The sequence below is a fragment of the Rhincodon typus genome, chromosome 2 (genome assembly GCF_021869965.1).
Source record: "Rhincodon typus isolate 14 chromosome 2, sRhiTyp1.1, whole genome shotgun sequence".
Classification (NCBI taxonomy): Eukaryota; Metazoa; Chordata; class Chondrichthyes; order Orectolobiformes; family Rhincodontidae; genus Rhincodon; species Rhincodon typus.
The window spans coordinates 86,553,600-86,580,970 of record NC_063333.1 but is presented as its reverse complement, the minus strand read 5'-3'; the positions used below and the strand labels follow the sequence as shown (position 1 = coordinate 86,580,970).

The following is a 27,371-nucleotide window of genomic DNA, read 5'->3' as shown; positions in this document are numbered from 1 at the left end:
GGCAGACTCTTTTGGCTCCCATGCCCCTTCAGATCATTCATACTATTTTCTTCCACCCTCAGCCTCCACCCAACCCCATACCTCCAGCACATTCCCTCAGATTCCCAAGTCACTGCCATTCTCCCTCATTCTTATCAACCCTCATTCCTGCTCAGAACTCCATTTTATCCCGTAAGCACTCTATGCCAATCCATGCATCCTACAATTACCTCTCTCATGTCACATCCATGGAACCCTTTATTCTCAACAGGCGTTCCACCCGGTATCCACAATATATTGGCTTCAGAAAGTAAACAACAGCAATGGAATTAATTGAAAATCATTTCAGAAACAAACAAACCTGAGCCAATCTAATAAAACTCTATACTCACACACTATCATTGAAGGAAAGGGGCAGGGTTTGATTCACAGAGGAGAGGTGAAGCTCAAATTCAGAAGGAAGATTTGAATTTATGGCCAAAGTTGAATAGACCTCACATTGGCTATTACAAGAGCTTTAAGTCGCAGGTTGGGATTAAAAAATGAATGGAGAAAAAGTAAACCATCAAGGCACATAATGATCAAATGCCTTGACATCATTTTAAAGAAAAATCCTCTGCTTTTTAAACATAGAAAAGGCCAAAGCTGTTGGTGAGAGTTGAAACACCATCATCTGGTTGACATGTTATCCAATATAGGTTAGAAATGACACATTGCCATCTCCTTGTGCAGTTTCAATCAAGTTATTTGTTCATACTTCCCGTGGACTACCATTACAAAAGCTCAGCTGACTTCAAAAGCTACAATTATCTTAGCAGGGGATTCTGAGTTCAGAGTTTGATTGACAATTCAAGGCAGCTCTTAAAGGATTTGCTGTCTTTGATGTTGTCTGATTAGAGCCATTTTTTTTAAAAAAGTGACTGGCCGCTTGAGGAAATTTCAAACTTTTAGAAGCTTGTTTTCATCTCAACAAGTTTTTTCAAAGTTTGTACATGGTAGATACAGTGTGTGGGGCTATAGCATTAGCTTGAAGTTAAAGGGACCACAGAGTTTGGGTGCATGATATGGCACTGAGGAACAATGGGGGAAGAGGTGAGAGGGTGAGGGTGTTAGAGGGATCTGATAGCCTCTAAAACAAATGGGAGAGAACAAAGGCAGGCCTCCTAACCAGCTCTCTTTGGAACTGTCCCTTTGGCCACTTATTATCCGCTTCCAGGACCCTGACCCTGACCTGACCCTGACCCACATCCTTTCCCCTGAGCAAAAATTAGATCTAGTGCAGGTTTTGATCTAAGGCACATCTGCTGAGTCAGGAAGTTTCCTGATTCTAACCAATCATCTCGGTAACAAAATTCCAACCTCAAGTTCAATATATTGTAACCTAAATTGGATCTCCAGTGTGAGAAGGAAATCAAGCCTATGTCCCTGGTTCTAGACTCAGCAGCTTTGGAAAGCAACCTCTTAATGTTTATCATGTCACCTTTAAGGCTAAATCAGAATGATTCTAATATCCAAGTGCAGATTTTTGCACTCTATCTATTTACAGAAGCAGAAAAGGCAAAGGAAATCAACTGTGAGGCTGTATCATATCAGACCTGAAATGTTCAAAAAATTGGTGTGTTGTCCCGTAAGAGCCCCAGCTATGATCTTTCAACTATTTCTTTCTATAAACACTAAACATCATCCAGCACTTCGCCCGACATGCTTAAATCAGAAATGGGGACATGCTAAATAAATGTGACACATAATTCACAGTCTCGCTATTATATCAGTGCACTGAATAAACTGGTAAGGGAAATATCATTCCTTTGACAATCAACGTTAATTGAAAACTTATGCTTGTGCAATCCTCTTCTGTTAATCAAATCCAGAAAACAGAAGTACTTCATTTTGATTTGAAAAGAAGGCTTTGATGGTTTGGTAAAGGGAATTCATTCCAACAACGGTTCCAAATTGAATTATGTTTTCCAAGTGGGAAATCTAGATCAGACTGCAGGAAGTTAGTACAAATTCAGAGCAGTTGGCAGAAGATCACCTCACTCCAGCTGAAAAGAAAAATCTGATCTTCTATGTCCCATTAGCCTTGCACTAATTATTGTCATTGGGCCATCAAAGCTTGTTTATGATGGCTCTGGCTGACAGAATATTGGGACACCCTGTTAAGCTCAGGACATGATGGGGCAGTTATTGGCACCAAATCATCTTTCAGTTGCTTATGTATATTACAGGCTTCATTGACATATAAGCCATATATGGAGCATTGCACAATTACTGCTGTCAGAGAAACAAATTTATTTTTGTTGATTTCATGAACCAGCTGTTTACAGCAAATATCTGAGTCAACAGATTCAATGAACTGCTATTTGAACCTTCTCAGCTCTCATTTATTAAAATGATTTGAAAATAAAATCTAAAAATGCATCAATACAACCATGCCAAAGTATGATGAGCAAAGATTAAACTTTTCCAAGATGACTGTTCCTAAGCAGACTTTCGGGATGAATGTGCTTTGTCTGGTAATGTTGCAAACAAATGGGGAGTGTATTAATGCTCAGTGATATCTGAACAGTTGGTCCTTAATACACATTAATCCAAAAATCCATATGGGTGCACAATAGACAGTGGGAATGAATATTACATGTCCTGTGTGATCTCAGTCATGGTGGAAGGGAAAGCAAAACAGGGAGAGTGTACATCCCATCACCTTCCCATTGCTCCTGAACTCACTCCCGCATTGTGGGAGAGTTTGGTAGGTGCCAAAATCAGCAATAGCACCACTATATGTAAATAAATAATCAAGGGTAAAACTTCTGTTGAGCCCAATATTACCTTGTCCAGGCCACAATATGGTTGACACGGGCAGGTAAGTGAGAGTGAGCAGCCCTATTTTTTTTAAGCAGGTTTTTGAAAGTCAGGGAAGGAAGGGGTGGGGTACAGTTTTCACAGAATGTTCTTTATACACCGGGACCACCCTGCAGAAGATAGGACCATCTCTTCCTTCAGCCCCACACAGAATTTAATAATTTTCACTGAACCTGGGACAAATCATTTGATTCTTGGCGGTTTCCTGCAACATGGCACCTTCATTTGGATATCATTACACAAGTTAAACAAAATCATTTCTGCATTTGCCTTGAATAAAGCTTACATATATGTGCAAGCGCACACAGTCTTAAACTGTTTCACTTGCAAATTACAGCAGCAAATATGAGGTATTTAAACTGTTGATTTCTGTCTCACAGGATGTTAAGATGATTACGAATGAGGAAGGCTGTTTGGCCTATAACAAGTCGACCATCTAGCATGATCCAAAATACTTTTCTCGCGAAACAGTAATTTGTTCAACGATGCCAGCTCTCGCCCCAACTTTTCTACACAGAAGTCAATTGAATTTATTGATCACTTGGGGTGCCCAGCCCCTAAACAATGTTGGCGTTGGTGAGAAAGTTGGGAGAATCATGTGAAATGGGGACCAAGGAGTTTTCCATCGTCAGAAGAACAAAAGGTCCAAAGTGTTGAATGGTGAGATGAGACGAGTGAGTAGTCAATATGTTCATTATTATGTATTCTCGCCTCATTAATATACAGTTTGGGGGAGGTGATGGCATGGTAGTAATGTCATTGGACCCAGAACCCCAGATAAATGTTCTGGAGACATGGGTTCCAATTCCACCATGGCAGAATTTATTAAAAATGAATTACCCTAATGACAATTCATAACCAATGTTGATTGTCATAAAACCCACCAATGTTCTTTAGGGAAGGGAACTTGCCATCCTTACCTGATCTGGCCCACATGTAACACCAGTCCCACTGCAATGTGGGTGACTTTGAACTTTGCTCTGGGTAATTAGGGATGGACAATGAATGCTGGCTTAGACAGCGATGCCCATATCCCAGGAACAAATTAAGGAAAAGGTTTATCATTCTCCCACCCACTGGATACAAAGTAGTTAGACACAATTCCCAATATGGAAGTCAAAGTGGGAAGCTGCACCTACTACCTCCATTGGCCCCCAGTATGCCAGGCCATAGGCAAACCCCATCCAGCAGGATCGCAAGCTCCTCATTGGGAAAATGGAGTACCAATTAGCCTCAGTCTGACATTTCTGGAGCAAATAGAACAAACTGTGCAGGGCAGCTATGGACAACTAGCCGTTGACTGGGTGAACAGCTAAGTTTAAAGATGGCACAGTGCCATGAATCCTGCGAGTGGCCAGCAAGTATCAATTATTCTGTCTGTGGCAAACGGGAGAATATGAAGAGGAGGGCACCTTGTGCAGGGTGCATAGTTAATGAGGTGAGTTTGGGAGACCATAAGATATAACAGCAGAAGTAGGCCATTCAGCCCCTCAAGTCTGCTCTCCTATCTAATGAGATCATTGCAGATCCGACAATCCTCAACGCCACTTTCCTGCCCTTTTCCCCGTAACCATTGATTCTCTTACTGTTTAAAAATCTGCCCATCTCAGTCTTGAAATACTTAATCATCCAGCGTCTACAGACCACTGTTGTATAGAATTCCACAGACTCCCTGCTCTCTGAGAGAAGATAGTCTTCTTAATCTCTCTTAATTTGACAATGCCTTACTCTGAGATTACGTCTTCTAGTTCTGGGCTCTCTCTGAAGGGGAAACAATCTGTAAGTATCAACCCTGTCAAGCCCTCCAAGAAATTTACAGATTTAGTAAGATTACCCCATTTTTCTGAAGATCAATGAGTACAGGCTCTTCTCATAAGAAAACCCATCCATAACTGGGAGAAATCTACTAAAACTTCTCTCGATTGTGTCCAATGCCATTAAATCTCTTCTAAGAGAAACTGTTTCTTGATATCACATGGAGTGAATCGAATTGGCTGAAGACTGGTATTTGTGAAGTTGGGGACCACTGCAGGAAATTGAGTTTGTTCATCCACTCGACACTTCTGGCTGGAGATTGTTGTGAATGCTTCAGCCATATCTTTTGCACTGATATGCTGGGCTCTACCATCATTGAGGATGGGGATATTTGTGGAGCCTCTTCCTCCAACAAATTGTCGAATTGTCCACTGCCATTCATGACTGAATGTGGAAAGACTGCAGAACTTAGATCTGATCTGTTAGTTGTGTGATCGCTTAGCTCTGACTATCACTTACTGCGTATGCTGTTTAGTGTGCAAGTAATCCTGTTTGGTAGCTTCACCAGGTTGACACCTCATCTTCATGTATCCTGGTGCTGTTCTCGGCATGCCCTCCTGCACTCTCTATTGAACCAGGGTTGATCCCCTGGCTTAATGTAATGGCTGTGTGGGGGATATACTGGGCCATGAGGTTACAGATTATGTTGGAGTACAATTCTGCTGCTGTTGATGGCTCACAGCGCCACATGAATGTACAGTCTTCAGTTGCTAGCTTCTTCCTGACAAAGTACATAATCTTATTTTTTCCCACATTAGAGAGCCAAGTTTTTGTACACCTACTTAACTGTCGAGATCCCTCTGGAGTGTTTGTGACATCGTTACCATTTGCTTTCCCACCTATTTTTGTGTCAACTACAAATGTGGTGATAACACCTTAGATTAATGATTTGTCCTCATTAATATGGATTGGAAATAATTGTGGCCTGAGTACTGATCTCTGTGGCACTATACTAGTTAGAGGTTATCATTCCTTATTTCAACTCTCTGTCTTTGATTAGTTAGCTGAGTCTCTCTGCATTCTAATACACTACCCCCAACAATGTGGGTTCTTTCCTTATAAAGTAACCCTGTGTGGTACCTTATCAAACCCTGACTGGAAATCCAAATATATCCATTGGTTCCCTTTATCTATCCTGCTCATTACCTCCACAAAAAATTCAAATAAATTTGTCAGAGATGAATTCCCATCCATGAACCCATGCTAATTGTACTTAACCAAAACTATTGCATATTTCTAAATGATCTGCTATTACATCTCCCATAATGACCAGATGTTAAGCTAACTAGCCTATCACTAACTTTTTTTTTGAAAAAGGGTGTTACATTGGCAGTTCTCATATCCTCTGGGATTTTTGTAGAATCTAAGAATTCTTACAAGATTATGACCTAAGTATCTACTATCTCCACAGTTATTTAAAATCCTAAGGTTCAACCCACTTGGTCCAGAAGTGCTGTGAGCTTTTAACGTCATTAGTTTCCCTGGTACCCTTTCTCGAATGATAGTCACTGTAGTTATTTCCTCCTCAACTTTTATCTCTTGATTATTTTGTATTTTTGAAATGCTTTTACTGTATTGTATCATGAAAATTGATGCAAGATATTTCTTCAACTCCTTTGTCATTTCCTGGATCCCCACTATTATGTCCTTAGCAATTTTAATGACAGAGCTTATGTTCACTTTGGCCTCTCTTTTCCTTTCTATGTATTTAAAGAAAACTCTAGCTGTCCATATTGATATTACTTGCAAGTTTACCTCCCAAAATTTATTTTCTCCCTCTTTATATTTTTAGTCATCTTTTGTTGATTTTTAAAAAAAAAATTCCCAATCCTCTGGCTTACTACTAATCCATGCCATAATACATGAGGTTTTTCTTACAATTTGATATTGCCCTTAACTTTACTTGGCTAACCATTGTGGATTTATCACCTGTCTACAGTCCTTTATCCTCACTGGATATTTGGAGTCATAGGGTCATACAGCATGGAAACAGACTCTTCGGTCCAACCAGTCCATGTTGAACATAATCCTAAACTAAACTGGTCCCACCTGCCTGCTCCTGCTCTATATCCCTCCAAACATTTCCTATTCACATACTTATCTAAGTGTCATTTAAATGTTGTAACTGTGCCCTCATTCACCACTTCCTCAGGAAGTTCATTCCACGTGCAAACCACCTACTGTGTAAAAAATTTTTCCGTAATGCCTTTTTAAAATATTTCTCCTCTCACCTTAAAAAATGCCCTCTAATCTTGAAATCCCCCATCCTACAGAATAAAAACTACCATTAACACTGTCTGTACCCCTCATGACTTTATAAAATGCTATAAAGTCATCTCTCAATCTCCTACGCTCCTGTGAAAAAACTCCCACCCTATCCAGCCTTTCTTTATAAACCATCCACACCTGACAAGATCTAGCTTAATAATATCCTTCCTATAACAGGGTGACCAGAACTGGACACAGTATTCCAGAAGTGGCCTCACCAATGTCCTGTACAACCTCAACATGACTTCCCAACTCCAATACTCAAAGGATTGAGCGATGAAGGCATGCATGCTAAATGCCTTTTTACCCACCCTGTCAATATGTAATCCAAACTTCAAAGAATTATGTACCTGAACCCCGAGGTCTCTCTATTCCATAACACTACCCTGGGCCTGACCATGAATTGTTTGCTTTGAGATGACGCACGATTTTTTAACATACCTGCCATTGTTTCTCCTATTTGGTTCTGACTTTTCAATGACAGATGAAAAGAATATATAATCATAGGGTGCTATAGTTTCTTGAAAATTGTGATTCCAGGTTACAGTAAGAAGTATTTGAAAAATTAAATATTAATTTTTCTTCCAATTATATGACGAGCAAGTATTATATAAAATGTTAAACATGTAACGAGTAATTTTACTGACCCATGTGTGAAGAAAATGTCCACTCACCATTACCGTCACATCCAACCTCAGCAGCGCAGAATCTCAAGGTTTAATCTGAACTATTGGGTGGAGACCAGCATTTCACCAGAAGTTATCATCTACCAAAGACCAGCATGCTCTTGGAGGTTTGACAGAAAATGAATCTTTGTGGGCTCTCAAGGTAATATTAAATAATGAAGAACAAGAGTGGACCATTTATTCCATCCTCAAAAGATTTGTACAGATTGTGTAGGAGGGGTGGATAGCAATCCAAGTGTGTGAAATGTGCACTAAGCAATTGACAACTGGTACAAAGATTCACAGCCAAGATTCATACTCCTTAGTGGGCTCACAAACATGCTGCTTTCAGTGTGACATACAGTTGTTGCTGCTTAATATTGCATTGATTGTGGCACAACAGGCAGAACATGTACAGCTGTAAATTACATTGGGGCTTTACAAATGGCTTTGTATCCCTAATTCAGTATTCTGTGTTTTGGATGGAATTGCTGAATGTCTATTTTGATGCAGACAACCTCGGACTAAGAGTGGGCAGCACATTAATTGTAACAGTTTTGTCTGCCTGTCACCCTTTTATCAGTGTGACCTGTACATTAGACAATGGAAAAGTCCTCCATTCTGTCACTAAATATAGGCAGCTGTTAACAAAGAAAAATCTGCAGATGAAATATAAAAATAACCAGAATTTAACAAGAGCACGCTAGGATAATCAGATTTACTGTATTAACATAAAACAGTAAAATCAGATAATTAACCTTCTGCTTAGTAAAAATACAATCAGTTTCAATGATTGGAACCCTGATGGATATGAAGAATGAAGTACAGTAGAAAATATGCTATTCCTTAGACTTAATTTCTGTTGTTATTGATAATCTACAAACAAGCACTTTCAGCAGGGTGCTAGCAGTTTGCTGTTCCTCTTAGCAGTGAACAGTCCTTGATGTAGTCAAGAAAAAGTGCTTCAGCATTGATCTTTTTTGACACTTAATACATCCTTCAGCATGATTTACTGCCTTATTTTCACAATGATTTCTCCTCTTTCATAGGTGATAAATATCACATGCACATAACTCGTTTTTTTCCAACATTACATTTCACTGATTAGTATTTTTGCATTGTGTCGATAATGGAATACATATAAAAAGCAGCTCGACAGCAAATACCACTACTCTTTGATATGGATTTCAATGCAATCTGCCAAGTCTACAGTTAGTTCAATAAAACAGAATCTTCTTTTATGCACATTCAGCAGAATGTGTTTTTTTTTTCATTTTCAAAAATAAACTACAAATCATTAAAGGGGCATCCTTCTCTAGCTGCTAACTATTAAATAAATATGCTGCAATATTTCATAATTGCCAGGTTCTGAGAGGGATCATGGATAAATGTGTTCTGGATTTAACCTGCTAATGAACTTGGTGTACATCTATAATTTTATGAATCCTCAATTAAAATAGTAAAGGATACTGTGGTTATAATTTCATGTATAAGACGCCAGCATTGTTTCGAGTACGGTGAGATCACAACAATTGTTCCCCAATGTTACTGCTTTGAAAAAGACAGAGTGGCTGATGTAAAATTAGTTCCTCATTTCTTATTACATTTTTTGTTTCAACCGTAGCAACTGCAGGAGATATTTTAGAATTACATAGTTCTTCTTATAAGCAGTGTTTTTATCTAATAATACTATTGAAACTGTAGAACGAAGAACTGTGGATGCTGGACATCTCAAACAAAAACAGAAATTGCTGGAGGAACTCAGCAGATTTGGCAGTGTTTGTGGAGAGGAAGCAGGGTTAACATTTTGGGTCCAGTGACCCTTATTCAATTCTGAAGAATTGAACCACCTCCATCATTTTCACTAGACCTGAAATGTTAACTCTGCATTCTCTCCACAGATGCAGCCAGCCCTGCTGAGTTTTTCCAGCAATTTCTATCTTTTACCTGACCATATAGTTAGACAGACACACTCAACGTACCAACTTTTATTAAACTACTATTAGAACCTAATTCATTAGTTTTCAGTTGACTGTCCATTGGGCAGTAGGCAAAATGACCGTGATGTGGGAGTCCCTATTCACTTTCATGACCAAGTCTCATCCAGATAAAATATGTCAGTTGCCAGAGATGAGTAAGTGGTTTCAGGAAAGTCATCCAGTAAGGTAGAGGGTGGACTCCTCCACAAAGCTACAGCTCCACTTAAGAAAAGTAGGTGAAAAAGCAAGTATTTGGGAAAGAGCCACAGAATGCCTGAAGATTTCTATGGGGCCAGAAGAATATTCTTGATCTGCTATGCACCACAAACATCAGTCCCACAACCAATTCTTTTAGCACTTCCAGTGTAGCCTACCTGGTTTGGCCATTCAGTGTCTTGAGCACCAAAACTGCACTGGGGTGCAACAAATGGCTTTGGACCCTGGGTGAATGTTTCAACAAAACTCCTGCCAATTTCAGGTAAGAATGTTGGCTGTCAATTTTGATGTATGCTTGAAATTGTGGCCAGTCTTACTTCAGGCATCCAACTTGCAGTAGTTTATTAAAAAGTCATCTATCACTTTGTTTTAGGTAGACAAAAGCTCTGCTCAACCTTAAATGAATATATACATAAACATTTAAAAAGCATTCCACATGATATAAGTCCATTTACATATTGTAAAATATTTTAAACAGAGAGATTAGAAATGCTTGGTGCACAGTTTTATTTTACGAACACGTGGATTATATGCATTTCATTCAAGAACAATTGGTTCTTATCAGAAAAAAGATAGGAAATAGCTTTTTCATTAATAACTCTTAGGTAGATTTAACAATTTAAACTTTCTCTACACTTTGATACAAAAACACATAGTTAAGCAGACTTAACAAATATTTTGAGTCACTAAATATTTTGGTTTAAAGTATGATGAGAATTGATTTAAGTAATTAAAAAAAACAATGAATGTACATGATGACTCAGACCTATTAGTATTTAGATATCTAGGAAATTCTGATATGATAATTCAATTTATGTAGTCATAGAGTCATACAGCACGGAAACAGATCCTTCATTCCAACTCGTCCATGTCGATCTGGTATCCGAAACTGAACTAGTCCCATTTGCCTGCATTTGGCCCAAATCCCTCTAAATCTTTCCTTTAAATGTCTTTTAAACTTTGTAATTGTTCCCACCTCTACACTTCCTCTGGCAGCTCATTCCATACACGCACCACCCTCTGAGTGGAAAAGGTTACCCCTTAAGTCCCTTTTAAATCTTTCCCCTCTCACCTTAAACCTATATCCTCTAGTTTTGGACTCCCCTACCCTAGGAAAAATATCTTGGCTATTCACCCAATCCATGCCCCTCATGATTTTATAAACCTCCATAAGGTCACCCCTCAGCTTCCGACGCTCTGTTGAAAGAAGTCCCAGCCTAACAAGCCTCTCCTTATAACTCAAACCTTCCAGGCAACATCCTTGTAATTTTTTTTTCTGCATCCTTTCTAGTTTAACAACATCCTTCCTCACAAGGTAATATAAATGAACAGAACTAGCACTGAGGTCTTGATTGAGTCGGATAGCAGCCATCCCCGCTCTGCACTGGCCTTGGGATGTTTAGACAGTCTGCAGCAGGTACTGGGGAGGTGCCAAGTCTTGAAGATTGTTGTACCTCTCCTGATGGTGAGGGAGTGGCAACCCTCAGGAACCAGAATCTCTGGCCCAGCCTGATGCAGGCTCCTGCAGCGAAGGTTCCATCGTGGTAATAGACTCTTCAAGGAGGGAAAGGACAGGTGCTATCCAATGGAAGTCGAGCTTCTTTGTTGATTGACAGCTGGAGCCCAAAACTGGGGAGAGCTGTCGCTTCAAACATGAGAATACAAGTGTGTGGCCCTTGAGGGAAGGCGATGGCGTAGTGCTAGCCTCCAGATCTGGGGTCATGAGTTCAAATCCCACCATGCAGCGGGTGAAATAACTATATCGAAGATAGTTTATCGAGGGTTTAAGTACTGGCTATAAACCATCAGTGACACTCCAAGACATTAAACATATCTAATGTTACTCTTTGGGCTTGGTTAATTGGAAGTGTTGAAATGCAGCTCCTCTGTTACCTGTAAAAGCATAAAATTTGCATTGAGCTTCATCAACTCTGGAAGTGCTACTCTAGTTACAGCCTTCCCAAGCATGGGCATCATGATGTCTGATGCAGTAGACCATAGACACAGGCAGTTTAGTCCACAAATTGATCATTCAGCTGTTTCCTGTGAGCACTGAATTTAGACCCTTAAATACAGATTTCATAGTATCATTTGCCTGCCTCCTGTCCTTTGCCTTTGACATTTTCTTTCAAAATTAATTATCCAGAATCTATTTGAATGCTTTATACAATTTACCAGCAACATTATTTGGGGTAAATCATTCCAAATGCTGATAATTGTCAAATTGTAGAGGTTTCTTATAATCTCCAGTACTGTGCTTTTCTTGAGGTCATGACATCTTCTATTCACTAGACATTGCAGTCAACAGAAATTATTCACCTTCTCTTTGTTTCTTTAATTTCACTACATCTATCAAATCTTCAATACCTTCATGTCCACAAGCTACAGCTGCAATTGTTTCACCCTGGCATAATTCTGATAAACTTACCCTTCACTTTTGCGTGATTTTTATATCCACAGCAAGTTCAAATGTACATATGAAATTCCAGTGCATCCCAACTTTAGGGTGAGAGATCATGCCTGCATTTTTGCATTTGATCAAACTTAATGTAATCCTTCTAAATCCCACTTACTCTCTTGTAACATTTTCCCAGCCTATTCACCAACTGTAAGAAATGATGGGGAGTATTTTTCAACATCACTGCTTAAGCAATAACCTGACTGGTCACTTGTTGTACAATGCATTTTGATTTTAATTCAAAAGCTAACTGGCCGATAGTTCCGAGTTTACCTTTCTCACCTTTTTGTATAAAATTTACCATGCTCCATTTTTTGGTCATTGTTCCGATCTCTAGTAAATTTGGAAAAATCTCAAGTTACTTCCTCTGCTCTTTGGTCAGTAACTTGTCTGAGTATTCTGGTCCAGCATCCTCTTTAAATTTATTGGTTTTCATTATTTGACCATCTTGGATCCTAACAGCTACCCTACCCTAAAAAGAGGTTAGGCTAAGTTATAACAGAGCAGATTGCATGTCTGGACTACAGAATGTGGGTGTTTGTGGATGGTCAAATCCATTCCAAGCAAACAACTCTGCCTGAGGTATCTCCATCTAAAGTCTCTCCAGTCCAATGTCATTGAACTGAAGTGTGAGCTGGAGACACTCCCATACATACAGAGGAGGAGGATTTATCCAGAAGACAGTCACATCCTCGAAGAGTTCAAAAGCTCAGAAAAAGTGGGGTGTGACTGACAAGAAGCCGGGTAATAGAGATTTAGGAGATGTTACGGAGGTTCTCGCACTAAATGGTCCTGTACAGCAAGAATGGTTACTCACTACCCGTGAGTATAAAGAAAAAGACTTGTAGTAAAAATAACCACAATGAAGTCTATTGCACCATGGCTCTAAAAGCACTCCTAGGTTGGAGAAGAACACTTCATAAATAAGGGGATAGAAAGCATTCTCGGCAGTCAAGAAAAGGAACCTCAGAGGGTGTACTGGCTACCTGGCACCAGATAAGGGGGTGGGAGGAGGGAGAATTTGCTGGCACTGTTGCTGGGCGAGTTAAACTAATTTGTCAGGGGGTTGAGATACGAAGTGGAGGCACAGTAGGGAATGAAATAGTGACAAGTATGGAAGAGAAAACCAACTCAGCCTGGAAGGCAGACTATGTAGACTCATGCTATGGCATGAGAGAATATAAAAGGCTGGATGGCATTTATTTAAATGTAACGAGTCTTTCAAGTAATGCAGATGAGTGAAGGGTGTTGATTAACAAATGGATAATGGTGCTATCACAGAGATAAGGTTTAGAGATGGACAGGACTGACAGCTCAATATTCAAGGCTATATAATCTAAGGTGAGATAATGGGAATAAATGGGGATGAGGTGGGGCAATATAATCGAGTCAATTATTTAAATAAGGAAGGCGCTGTCTTAGAAGATTCCTCAATTGAGGCCATATACACAGATTTTTTTAAAAAAATGGGGCAATGACCATATCGGGAATGTAGTACAGGCACCCGAACAGTGAGGGAGAGAAGAATGGATATTGGCAAATATCAGAGAAGTGTAAAAATAACGCAGTAATAGTGGTAGAGGATTTCAACTTCCCCAATATTAACTGGGACAGACAAATGTGAAAGACTTGGAGGAGTTGGTAAAAATGTACTGAGGAGTTTTTTTTTAAGCCAGCACATAGAAAGCCCAACAAGAGAGTGAGCAGTAATGGACATAGTTTTAGGAAACAAAGCTGGGTAAGTGGTCAAAGATTTAAAGGGGGAGCATTTTGGTGATAGTGACCATAACTCATTAAGATTTGAGGTAATTGTGGAAAAGGACAAAGTTAGACTGAAAGTAAAGGTTCTGAATTGGGAAAAAATCAATTTTGATTTGACTCAGGATCTGGCCAAAGTGGGTGAGAAGGATCCACATGTAGGAAAATCAACATCAGAGCAATGAGAGCCATTCAAATATATTAAAGGCAGGGGGATAACCAGAAAATAACTCATTAGGCACCAAAGTCACAAACGGAGTATGGAATCAGAAGACATGGGTGAGGTTTTAAATCAACACTTTGCATCTGTATTCACAACAGAGAAGGATGATGTTGGTATAAAAATCAGGATGCGGAACTGTAACATAATTGAACAAAATAGCATTGAGAGGGCTGAGGTATTGACAGTTTTGATGGGTTTAAAAGTAGGTGAATTATCAGGCTCAGATGAGATTCATCCCAGGTTGCTGTAGGAAGCAAAGGCTGAGGTTTCAGGGGATCTGATGTTCATTTTCAAACCCTCTCTGACCGCGGGAGAGGTGCCAAAGGATTGGAAGGCAATTAATGCAGTACCATTATCCGAGAAGGGAAGTCGCCAGGGTTTTAAAGTAAAAAGAAGGGGAAAGGGATAAATGTGGAAAGATGTTGCATAACAAAGAGGAGAGACAAAGTAAGAGAGGGAAACATGGGAAATGATGGTCAAAGAATGGCAAGAAGGGACTGAGAAAGAAGAAAATCCTAGGAGTATACGAATAATCAAGACTAGATGTAACAAAGGTAGCAAAAAAGACAGAACTAATGGATCTGTATATGAATGTGCATTGCAAAAATAATAAAGTAAATTAACTGATATTCCACATTGAAGTAAATAAATATGCTCTGATTGCTAATACAGATACAGCGTTGCTGGATGATAAGGATTGTGTCCTGATTATTGCAGGGTATATGTTATTCAAGATGAATAGAAAGCAAAGCACAGGTGAAAGGCTAGAATTGTCAATTAAGGATGGCATTTACGCAATAGCTAAATGATTCAGCGATCTTTAAGAGATCCCTGAGCAAAGTGGGAAGCCTAATTTCCCTTGTCTGTCATGTCTGCAGCAAATGGTATGAACTGTGTCTGGGTGGCCAGTGAAGCAGGTAAATTCTGGGATATTCAGCAGAAGAAAGTTGTTTTGGGAACGCTGTGTAGTAAGATGAAGATAGAATCAGATGAGAAGGACACCATAGAGGTATATAGATAATGAAGCAAGTTCTTTGCTCGAATGAGTACCACGATACTCTAGCGGCCACCTAACTAGTGAATTATAATGGTTTAGTAAAACATCCTTGCTTTTTGCACTTTTGCTTTGTTTATAAATATAAAAATTGTTTTTTCACCAGCCTACTTCATTTATCACCTTCAAAGACTGGTATACACTCACCTCCAGGTTGCTGATTTGACTTTAAAGTTATATTATTTGATTTATATTGACTCTTGGCATTATTCCTATCAAGCATATCATTTCGGATTTCTGTGCTGAATTTTATCTGTCATGTGTTTGCCTATTTCACTATCTATATCCTTCTGAATCTCCACCGGCCTCCAAACTTTACCGGGTCTAAGGGGTTGTCTATGGAAGAGATCTGTCATTTTGTGATGAGGAGGACTCGTTCCCAGTGGAGATGAAACCTTTTATATCCAACACCATACTTAATCTGTAAGGCAGAGCAATTTTGGGTGCTTCGCCCTTTCAAGAGTTCATTTATTTTGAAATTGATTTAGAGAAAGAACGCATGACATCTTAATTGCCACCTAGAAACAGAGATGTACAACTAAAAGCACGCATTGTTTGATCGAAAACCTGTTATTCTCGAAGCAACTCTCTTCAAGGGACTAAGGCCACTAAGTGCACCAAGAGAAACAAAGGGAAACAAAAGCATCAAAAAGAGAAAAATAAGAGTGAAGCAAAACCAGTAAAAGATAAATAAAAGATAAATGCACTCTACTTCTAAAAACAAAACAAAGACCTCCAAAGAGAAATGGAAGCCACACCCTTAATTATATATTGGACATCCAGTAACACCTGAACCGAATTACAACCGAGCAAACAACATACGCAGTTCTATTTTACAGGTGAAGCAATAGATGATCAAAAAAACAAACTTGCTATCAGCAAGGAAGGATTTAACAGAATTAATACATTGAGCCTTTCTGTGAACGTAGGGGAGGCAATGACCATGATTCCACTGTCAATTGTTGGGAAAAAAATACCATCTGGTTCACTAATATCCTTTAGGAAAGGAAACTGCCATTCTTACCTCTTCTGGTCTACATGGTCTCTTCTGGACTCCAGACCCACAAAAATGTGGTTGACTCTTAACTGCCCTCAGAGCAATTACAGATAGTCAATAAATCTTGGCCTAACCAGTGATGCCTCCATCCCATGAATGAATTAAAATATAACAATCAGAAAGATCTAGAAAAGATCTGGAAAGTTCTCGAAGACCGGTTCAAGGCAAGAATTTACTTCAGAATCAAAAAATTCTAACTCATCCCAGAGAGACAGCAACCCTGAGTCAACTGAGCCGTTTACAGGAAGAGCAAACATCAGATAAGCTCAGTGAATTAGTCATCAATTTCAGAAAGGATTGTATAGGCAAGAGAAAGAGTCATAGCATTGATACCATTTGAGGATGGATGCAAGACTAAAGGCATAGTACTGGCAGGCATCAACAAGTATTTGCTTTAGATGCAGTCAATGCCATTGTTACAGTCAGCAAAGTATATAGAACCAACAAGATCTGTAACAGATTTTGTGTGTTACATTGACCCAAATGCTGTCCAGTTTTGCCCAATGAAGACTGTAGCATTAAGGACATTGCACACACACACGAAATCTGGTTTCAAAGACCAAGCCAGATTGTAGTGCAATACACAGATGATGAATAAGGCAGTATAACACCACAACACTAGTAGCAAGGAAACTGTGAAGAATGTGTAGAAACATAAGCACAAGGTTCGGCATTCAAGTATGCTTAATGCGTGTTAGAGAATGTAAATGAACCTATTGACATTTCATTGTGTTATGATGGTTCTCCTCCAAACACAAAGGTACTACCTGTTCAAACATTAAGGTGTGGAAAGCCTCAAATACAGGATGCCTACTTAACCTTATTTGAAAATTGTCTCAGCACTTGTTACAAGTTCACATGGGTAAGAAAGTCATCTTTTCCAAATTTTTTTTAAAAGAAGCCAGACCATTACAGTCAGGATATCATCAAAAATCCAACAAAGAGACCATCAGAAGTCAATAAAAACCGAAAGAACTGCGGATGCTGTAAATCAGGAACAAAAACAGAAGTTGCTGGAATAGCTCAGAAGGTTTGGCAGCATCTGTGAAGAAAAAAAATCACCTTAATGTTTCGGGTCCGGTGATCCTTCCATGAGAAGTCACTGGATCAGCTGCAATCAACGGAGGAGCCAGAGTAATAAACAGCAATACCTTAAGCATGGAAAATGGACTCTCCTCCACCCTGTACCAACTTCAAAATCATGTGATATATCAACCCATTTGTAAGTAAACTACAAGTCTTATAGCTTTCTGAAATACCTCTGTTGATGAAGACCATCACAGAGCATCAACTCAACCATGAACCCACAGGTTTGCTTGAAAGAGAGATTGAAATAAACGATCTTTTATAACTATATTGTTTATTTCATCTAGTTGTGTGTGACAGTGTGTGGAAATTGAATAAGGGAGATGTTGCATTTTCTTTAACATCCAGACAAGTGTGTGATAAATAAACATCCTATTTTATATTCACAACATCTATTGCTGGAATTTTTTCTGAATTAGGGCAACGCACCCTGAGGGTCAGGAAACTACGCATAAAAAGGCTTTACTTATAGACAATAATAAAATACAAGTTCTGTTCATGACAACTGTTTGAACATTATTAGAACACTTTAAAATCTGTCAAATTCATTACATTCTAAATTCAACTCAAAAAATTCACTGCATTTATTCTGAGTCACTTTGGCACTATCGTCGGGAGCTACTCTGAATATGATGTCACACTTCTGGTTTTATGATTTTCCCTTCATCATGATCATGATCATGATCATTGCCTATTGAATTGGAAAAATCATACCAGAAGATAGCATATGTGATGGTAGAAGTGATTTCTATGAAATGAAGGATGTGTTAGTAACAAGAAAACTCAAGTTTGTAACGAAGAAAATAAAAACTCATAAGATGCTAAGTTCCATCCTCTTTGCTAATATGCCTCAGAAATCTGGAGAATAAGTAAAGAGTTAGAGGCCTTTGAAAATAGGACATTAAAGCCTTTGATCCTAGGACATATGCCATGAACAAACCATAAAATAGATGAAGTGATGCCTGAAATTGCAAGTACAACAATAACTCTGGTAAGCAGAGTTTAGAAAAGGTCAGTACTTTGGTTGAAAACTAGAGATCTCTTTTAGAATGTAAATTGGAGGGGAACAGAGGGAGGGGTCAACCTCCACCTAGTTGCATGACAAATGTGACAGAGTGTTTGCAGATGACAATGGCATACAATGACAGCAGATCCCCTGGCAGGAGTAACTACAGGCAGCAGCAGTATTTCAGAGCTGAAAACGTGAAGCCTACTTCTAATAGGAATATAGCCCTAAATGTGTACATTGGAAAATTAGGGTGTTATACATGAAGTTGACTTATATATTGTGATTGATGGTATATGGAGTTCTAATCATTATGAGCAATTATTAAATCTGTTTTTAAGTGAATATGCCAAACATCATTTTTTCTTTCACGAAACAATGTTAACTCTGTCTGATCTCACTATAATTTTTTAAGCACATCATTAAGACTAATTTAACGATTGTTTCCAACATGTTGCCTTTTCATCTAAGTAAGATGGGGAGTGGCACCATTTTGAAGTGCCTTCTCTCCAGCATTTTAACATTTTAAACGAAAATTGGAATCAGTAGCAGGGCTGGTATGATGGAATGGGAAATCCTCTAAAGGGCAAGAGCTGAGGCTGATGCCATAGAGGCGGGGAGGCCCTCAAAGTCTGCCTGAAGTGCATTCCTAATGAATTTCCAATGGGATGTTCCCTCAACGTGCCTCCACTGTTCTCAAATGTCTCTTGGTGCCTGCAGGCTGGTTGGAAAATTCTGGTTGGTCTCTTACAATATGTTTTAATAGTCCATTCAGTCATGTAAATGAGCTGTATCCCCATTTGTAGGCATGTAGTTCTGCTTCATCCAATCCTGGATCAGGGAAATGGGCTGAGATTGTATGCTGCCACACCATCTGTAATGTGAAATGATGCAACCCCTCCTCAACAGCCACCCATTCCTGTCAGGGAGTTAAAAACACAGCCCCATTCAATCTATAAGATCTGAGGCTGTAGACATGCTCGCCAAGCCGGTGAGTTTGGTTGCAAACGTTTTGTCACCCTGCCGAGTAACATTGCCAGTGCATCTCTGGTGAAGTGTCGATGTTCCGTTCCCCTTGTTATTTATATGCCTCGGTTTGCTGGGGTGGCTGGTATTACTTCTCGTTTTGTTTCTCAGTGGTTTGTACACAGGGTCTAATTCAATGTGTTTGTTGATGGAGTTCTGGTTGGAATACTAGGCCTCCAGGAATTCCCTGGAGGGTCTCTGGCTTGTGCGATTATCCATGTGTTATCCCTGTCGAATTCATGTCCCTCGTTGTCCGTGTGTAGTGAGACAAGTGAGAATTGGTTGTGTCTCTTGGTGGCTAGTTGGTGTTCAATATGGCTACATGAACAGCAACCAGCCACCAAGAGACACGACCAATTCTCACTTGTCTCATTACACACGGAAAACAAGGGACATGAATTCGACTGGGATAACACATGGATAATCGCACAAGCCAAACAGAGACAATCCAGGGAATTCCTGGCGGCCTGATATTCCATCCGGAACTCCATCAGCAAATACATTGAATTAGACCCTGTTTACAAACCACTAAGAACCAAAACTGTAAGTAATACCAACCACCCCAGCGTATAAATGACAAGCAGGACGGAACACCGATGCTTCACCGGAGGCACACTGACAATGTTACATAGCAGGGTGACGAAACGTTTGCAGCCAAACTCACCGGCTCGGCGAGCATGTCTACAACCTCATCCAGAACCCGAGCTACAAATCTTCTCAAAATCGATTAGATCTACCAACTCAGCCCTATTCAGTCTCTGTAATGGCTATTAGAACCATCAATTAATCTCTCTTTGTGCCTCCCATTTGTCTAATTGTTATGACTGCTTTTCACAGTCAGATAGAGTTTTTATTTTTAATTTTTGCCATTATTCTTTGCATGGACCTCATTTACTGTGGCACTTTTATTCTAACTATCTGTGTTTTCCTTACCCAGTCTGTTTAATTATACCTAAACTATAATAATGCTTTCTTTTGTAGCTTAGACCAGACAAGGACAGCAGTGAACCAGATGTGCTTTTCTGACAATCAACAATGGTTTCATGATCATCGTTAAACTCTTAACTGCAGGTATTTATTGAATTCAAACTCCACCATCTGCAATGGCAGGATTCGAACCTAAGTCCCCAGATCCAGAGTCTCTGAATGAATAGTCTTGTGATAATACCACTGAGCCATCACCTCCCCTAAGTTGAAATTCTGTCAATTAATTTAGGACCCAGGTCTTCAAATTCTCTTGGCAGAAATGTGTTCTTTGCTCTACCTATGTATTGGCTCCAAGATATGCCATTGCAAATGGATCGTGCCTCTCCCAAATAAATTCTTCTCCAGTTACAGAAGATATCTTTAATTCTGACACCAGGCGGGCAATACAACCTTTCAAACTCTTAGTTGTGATTGCAGTGACAGTTTCAATTTCTTTCACTATTAATACCACATTGCTTTTCACTTCCCCTCTAGCTCTCCACTACTACCACCCCACCTCTACATGTAGTTTTCATGGAAAATAGCAGCATATGACCATTCATTTGCCACCCTGGCTATCACATGAACTAAGATATCTCAGAAAAGCAAAAAGCATGCGCCAGTGAAGATTATTTCCTGCAATAAACACTCCCACCATTACTTTAGAAGACTAATTTCCAAAGCCCTGCATGGAATTTTAAAACCTATTCAATGGAGCCTATCTATCTATATTATTCACAACATCTATCTGTTCTTCATCAGGTAGAAAATGTGACAAGTGCATGATCAGTCAGTACGCAGCAAACCTGAGGTATTTTAATGTAGAAGTCACTGTACAAGATGTTTCCTTCGTTTAACTATTGCTACGAAGAGCAGACATTATCAAACCATTCTTTTATGTGGCTAATTCCATTATTTGGTATGTGCCATGTAAACATTGAAGCACTTTATCATTGACTGTAAATGACAATTAGAGTGTGAAAGCAAATCTAGTCAACTGGACCATCTTACTTGTAAAACTGGTACAAAATTTGACTTGGATAAGTCAGCTTGATGTGGTTCTTTTTTTCAACATTTTCTTTTCCTTCCTCACCTAAAGGAATACACTTCATATTCCAGCAGAAGTTCTTCCAAATCAATGTCACCCATTCGGCGCCACTCCTTCCTCGGAAATGGTAGAGAATGCCTTGAGCCATTTATATTTTTCTGAGGGATTTTCCATACACCTGCTATGAATTTCAAGTCTGGCTATTTGAAATAACTTGAGTTAACCTAGCAGTGAGTATTGGTTAGCTACTCAACAATAGAGGGCATTTTGGCTGAGTTTGTTCCTGAAATCCTTGACATCCATAGCATCTTCCATTTCTAGCAGCTTGGAATCAGTTGCTACCGCTATATTTTTTCCTTCTTTACTCAATCTCAAGGGAGCCAAAGACAGATGTATTAGTTGACTTGGATACAGTCAGCCACCGTCTACTTTATATTAAACAATCATTTCAATTCAGGCAATAGATCAGTCTGTCAATGTTGTGGTATCTTCAAATAATGGAACAAGTTCTCCAAGATTGCAGCTAATAGACATACAGCAAATTCATGGCCAATATGATAATCATGATTTGTGACACTCATTTCAGGCTATCAAAGGAAGAAATGCACAGGATAGCAAAATGCTTGCACCATCATTCAGTGCTGACTAAATGCTTGGGTCACTCGGTGGAAACACCACGAAATGATAATCTTGGCAGCATTTACATTTGTTACAAGCAGCATTGTTACCTCGAAAGACACAAGGGAATGAAATCAAGGAGTGCACCCGGGATCTTTCCAGTCTATGTGCCTCAATGATGGATGTTATACTCTTCAAAAGTTGATTGCAAGGGAGCTGTGAATATTTGTCTCTGATTTCTTTTACAAGTCACTGAATGTGGAACAGGAAATATAAAGTCCTGTGTGTAAATTAGGACTTTCAATGAGTTATTTCACAAATGCACTCTCCACAGCTGGATTAACTAATTTACCAGTGTGTATTCTGATAAGCTGGTTTAATAATCATTAAAGGATCATTATTGCAAGTGTATTGCATTGGCTGATTTTATTTGTTCTCACTGGCAAATCTCTTTCTTGGAAATTGCATGTTTCATACTTATGCATTTTATAATTCTGTCCAAAGACCAAAGGTACCACAGCAACAGGTTTTTCATCAATTATTTTCTGGTAAGTTGCTTGTAGATTTATTTTATTATTAAAGCTAATAACAGACTTATTTCCAGCTGTCTTGTAGGTCACTGGCACTGTCTTTTGCGATACCTGTTACATGGATAACAGGTAATTCTTGTTAACAGAAAAACTTTTTTCCCCACAAAATGTTACAAACTTAACAAATGTATTCACTTATTAGCAAATAAAGGCAAAACGTCCATAAAATGTTTCTGTCAAACGAGTTCTAGAAAAATTCAAATTGCAATGGGGCGGATTTTTGAAACATTGTGAGCCGGATTCACTGGTGTTGCCCATTCCCTGTTAAAATGTCAAGGAGGAGACCACCCCTCCTCAGATGGCTGCCCCCAACAATCACTGAATGGCTGGAGAGCCTTTAAACTGGTTTGAGGCAAAACCTTTGCCAGTCAGCAACAGGAAGTTCTGACCAAAAGCAACTGGGGCCATCAGAGACTCACAGCACCACTGGGTAAGTTGGCCACTGCTGTTCTTGTAGTGAGGCCTGACAGGAAGGCATATGCTGCTGAATGCTGGACCAGAGCCTTGGGGTCTCACCAGGGATCGGAAAAACACTTGGGATTTTCAGGATTTTCTCTTTTAATGGAAATGTTCACTTACCACACTATCGGCGATGCCATAGAGGCCGGTCCTCTTATTCAAAGTGTGGTGAAGGTGTATGTTACTATTGTTATTATTTGAGAACACGGCTTTCAAAATGGAGGACACATGGATTTTAGGGTTTCAGTTCTCTGAAAACTTGTTGTTTTTCTTAAGATCAGAAACTCACTTTGAACATTGAATTAAGAACAGCAATTATAAGAAACACGTGAGTTCCAAAAAATATGGCCAGCGAGCTCTCTGAGAAGATAAATGTTGAGGATTTTGCTGACTTGTTTTTCCAACCAGACAGAAAGGGAGAGTGAAAAGGGAGCAGGAGCAGAAGCACGCTTATGCAGACAGAAGAGGTCTATACACAAAAATGCTGCTCACTGCAATCTCCAAGTAGTCAGTGCTGGGAAGAAATTCCAACCAACTTAGAATTCAGTGGGAAGAAAACCTCAGAAGCAGGAGGGGATGTCAACAAGGAAGACATTCCAGAAGGTGTTGAGAAATAAGTTTAGAGAACCCATGTTCAGTTATAAGTGAGTTGGGTTAGGAGCTTGTTTTCAAATTTCCATGGAGAGACATTGCTGAAGAAAATAGCATCAAGTGAATGTGCAGAACTTTGTCAAAAAGAAGATGATTAGAGCCATGCCAGTGATAAGGGGGGAGCGTAGGGATCGGTACTAGGACCCCAGCTATTCACAATATATATTAATGCTTTTGATGAGGGAACTAAATGCAATATCTCAAAATTTGTAGATGACACAAAGCTGTGTGGAAGGGTGAACAGTAAGGAGGATGCAGAGATGTTGCGGCATGATTTGGACAAACTGAGTGAGTGAGCAAATGCATTGCTGATGCAGTATGATGTGGATAAAAGTGAGGTTATCCACTTTGGTAACAAAAGTAGGAAGGCAAGTTATTACTTGAATGGCTACAAAATTGAGGGAGTGGAATGTTCAATGTGACCTGGGTGTCATCATGCACCAGTTGCTGAAAGTAAGCGTAGAAAGAAAGAAAGAAAGGTGCAGCAGCCTGTGTAAAAGGCAAACTGTATGTTGGCCTTCCTGGTGTAAACATTCACATACATGAGCAGAGATGTCTTACTGCCAATATACAAGGTATTGGTGAGGCCACACCTGAAATACTGTGCACATTTTTGGTCTACTTACCTGAGGAAGGACATTCTTGCTATACAGGGAGTGCAGTTTGGGTTTTACCAATTGATTCCTAGGTTGGCAGAACTGATGTATCAGGGGAGATCAAATCGATTAGGATTGAATTCACTGGGGTTGACAACAGGACGAGAAGGGTTAAATGCAGGAACATTGTTCATATGCTCATATTCCATGAAAAATAAAACAATACTAAATTCCCAGTTTGCTTTGGTATTAATTCAAATTATAATAATTCACATTTTTTTTAGCCAAAATAGGAAGAATATAGTTGAGATAGCTCCATGTTAGGGAGATTTTTTTTATTCACCCTTGAGTTAAAAATATGAAAAAAGAGTGAACGAAAGGAGTACCTGGGATGACAGTGAACAACAATATTTAAATGAATAGATTTAAGGATTGGAACAGAAACATTGTAATGACAAAATTGGAGAGTGAATTAGAGTTAAATCATTTACAGAAACAGAACAAAAGAGAAGAAAGCAGAAGATTCAAAGAGAGATTTAAAAAAAAAGATACAGAAGGATAAGAATGCAAAATCTAAAATGAACAGAACAACGAAGAAGCATTTGGATAAGAAAGCATGGCAAGAGTGTGTAAATTTTCCCACATTTTCTGTACAAATGTTAGTCCCTGAAATTGATTTTTCTTGCTCACAATGTTGCATCAGCACCTACCACGTGAGAAATTCCCAAATGGAGAGGCCACTCATGACAGGATGAAAGAAAATAAATTACTTGACTGCATTTTGCTAGGTCTGAAGGTGAAAAAGTGATTCTCCAATCCTAGTGAATATCAGGAAAGAAAATCCCAAGATTTGATGATTGTTCTTCTCATAAATTCTTCCATCAACCCAAATGGGGATGGAATGATCACAAGCCAATGGCATGAAATTCTTACTTTTCTCATGGTCACTTAGCAGCAGTGCCATCAAGATTCAAGTTTTGTTCTTGAGACAAATTTTCAGCAGTCCATTTATCAGGACTGGAATGAATGATCAGCATTTGAGGACTTCCATCATTAAGTTATTATCTTTTATAAAAAAGTAAGATTATTTAATAATAGTAAGAGACACATAAACAATTCTGGTAGAATGCTAAAACGTCTGCAGTATTTTTAAATCCCATGATTTTTGTAATTTTGTAACTGTGGGGCATGACAGCTGAAATACGAATTATTATTATTAATTTCACAACTATGAATGAACATGCTCCAAACAGCAATGATTGCACAATAATTGCTTTATCACTTCATTTAAAAGTACTTTTCAAAACCTTAATTTGGAACACATTGGAAATTTACACATTGCACAGTACTGAACATCTCTTGGGTCTTGCCTATAGTTCACACAGTAGTAAAATGCTGAGCCTAACACTGGCCTAGTTACAATCTATGCCCTATGCTGATGAAGAATTATCCATTTCTGTCTTCGCCTTGCTCGTTTTCTCTCATTGTATCTGTATTAATTTGAATTGTTAACTCACTGAAGAAGCTGAAGGCAGCTCTGACTGTAAAATTAACTATATTAGTGATACTTAAATATGAGTTAAGTAAAAAAAAATGAATCTGTAATCCTTATGTATTTCTGTCCTGAATTTATCATTTGATCTTCTACTGTTCCAAGTGTAGCTCCAATGGAAGCTCTTTTCTAATGGGAGATGGTGGGCAGAATTTACATCCACTCCATTGGTGAGTTAAGTGGCAGGGAGAGAACTTAATCAGGTGGGAGGATGAAGAAGGGTCCCAACCTGAAACGTCAGCTTTCCTGCTTCTCTGATGCTACCTGGCCTGCTGTGTTCATCCAGCTCCACACCTTGTTATCTCTTACTCCAGCATCGGCAGTTCCTACTATCTCTGAGTGAGTTATAACCCCACTGCGAAGCCTCTTCCAGGGATGCCCACCTTGAGAAAGTTACCCTCCTTCGTCTGGAAAGACCTCAGTGGATCTCTCTCCCTCTGCAACCCTCTGGTAATCTCTTTGGCCCTGATCTACCTGCTTCCACCGCGCCCCCCCGCCCCTCTCTATTTATTTCAGAGCCCATTCCACTCCCCCATTTCTGAAGAAGTGTCCCGACCCAAATCATCAATGTTCCTGCTCCTCTGATGCTGCCTGGCCTGCTGTGTTCCTCCAGCTCCACACCTTGTTATCTCAGACTCCAGCATCGGCAGTTCCTACTATCTCTGATTGTGGATCCTGCTGCTTTCTCATCATCACTCCCCTCCCTGATGCAGTATGGGATGTGGATGATATTCATGCTCTCCTGCAAATTGATGACCGAAAGTGGGCAGTTTCTTGATGACTCTCAGGCTGCCTTTGCTGCCATTGATCAAATGACATCTGGGATCCTCACATCACAGGGAACAGGGTGGTGTCACAGAGGAAAGAGGGTAAGGAGTATTGGAAACGTGGACTGAAAGTTTGCTATCAGCAAACTCCACTGTATCTGCTACTACGTCCCTCAATCAGGCACTATATGTTTTTGAATGAGGGCCAAAACATACCTTTCAAGTGAAGCAGTGCATTTACCTGCACTTCACACAATCTAGTCTATTTTATTTGCTGCTCACAATGCGGTCTCCTCTACAATGGGGAAATGAAGTGAAGACTGGGTGACTGTTTCACAGAACACCTGCGCTCTGCCCACAAAAATGACCCTGAGCTTCCAGTTGCCTGCCACTTTAACACATCACCCTGTTCCCTGGCCAATATCTCTGTCTCAGGCTTGCTGCTGTGCTCCAGCGAAGCTTAAAATAAGCTGGAAGAATAACACCTCATTTTTCGCTTGAGGACCCTGCAGCCTTCTGGACTCAACATCGAGTGCAATAACATTAGAGCTTGAACTCTCCTATGTCCTAGCCCCCACCCACAACACACCAGGCCTTGTTATCACATACAAGACAACAAGGTGCAGGGCTGGATGAACACAGCAGGCCAAGCAGCATCATAGGACCAGAGAG

General features: G+C 39.5%; 1 protein-coding gene across 1 annotated transcript in view; it reads right to left on the bottom strand.

Moving 5' to 3' along the window:
* The window catches only part of dgkb (diacylglycerol kinase, beta), a 677,591-nt gene that overhangs the window by 147,559 nt on the left and 502,661 nt on the right, over window positions 1–27,371 (bottom strand). Inside the window, exon 24 of the mRNA XM_048611787.1 lies at window positions 15,580–15,601. Coding sequence (XP_048467744.1) covers window positions 15,580–15,601 — 22 coding nt within the window. The remainder of the gene's footprint in view (window positions 1–15,579; window positions 15,602–27,371) is intronic.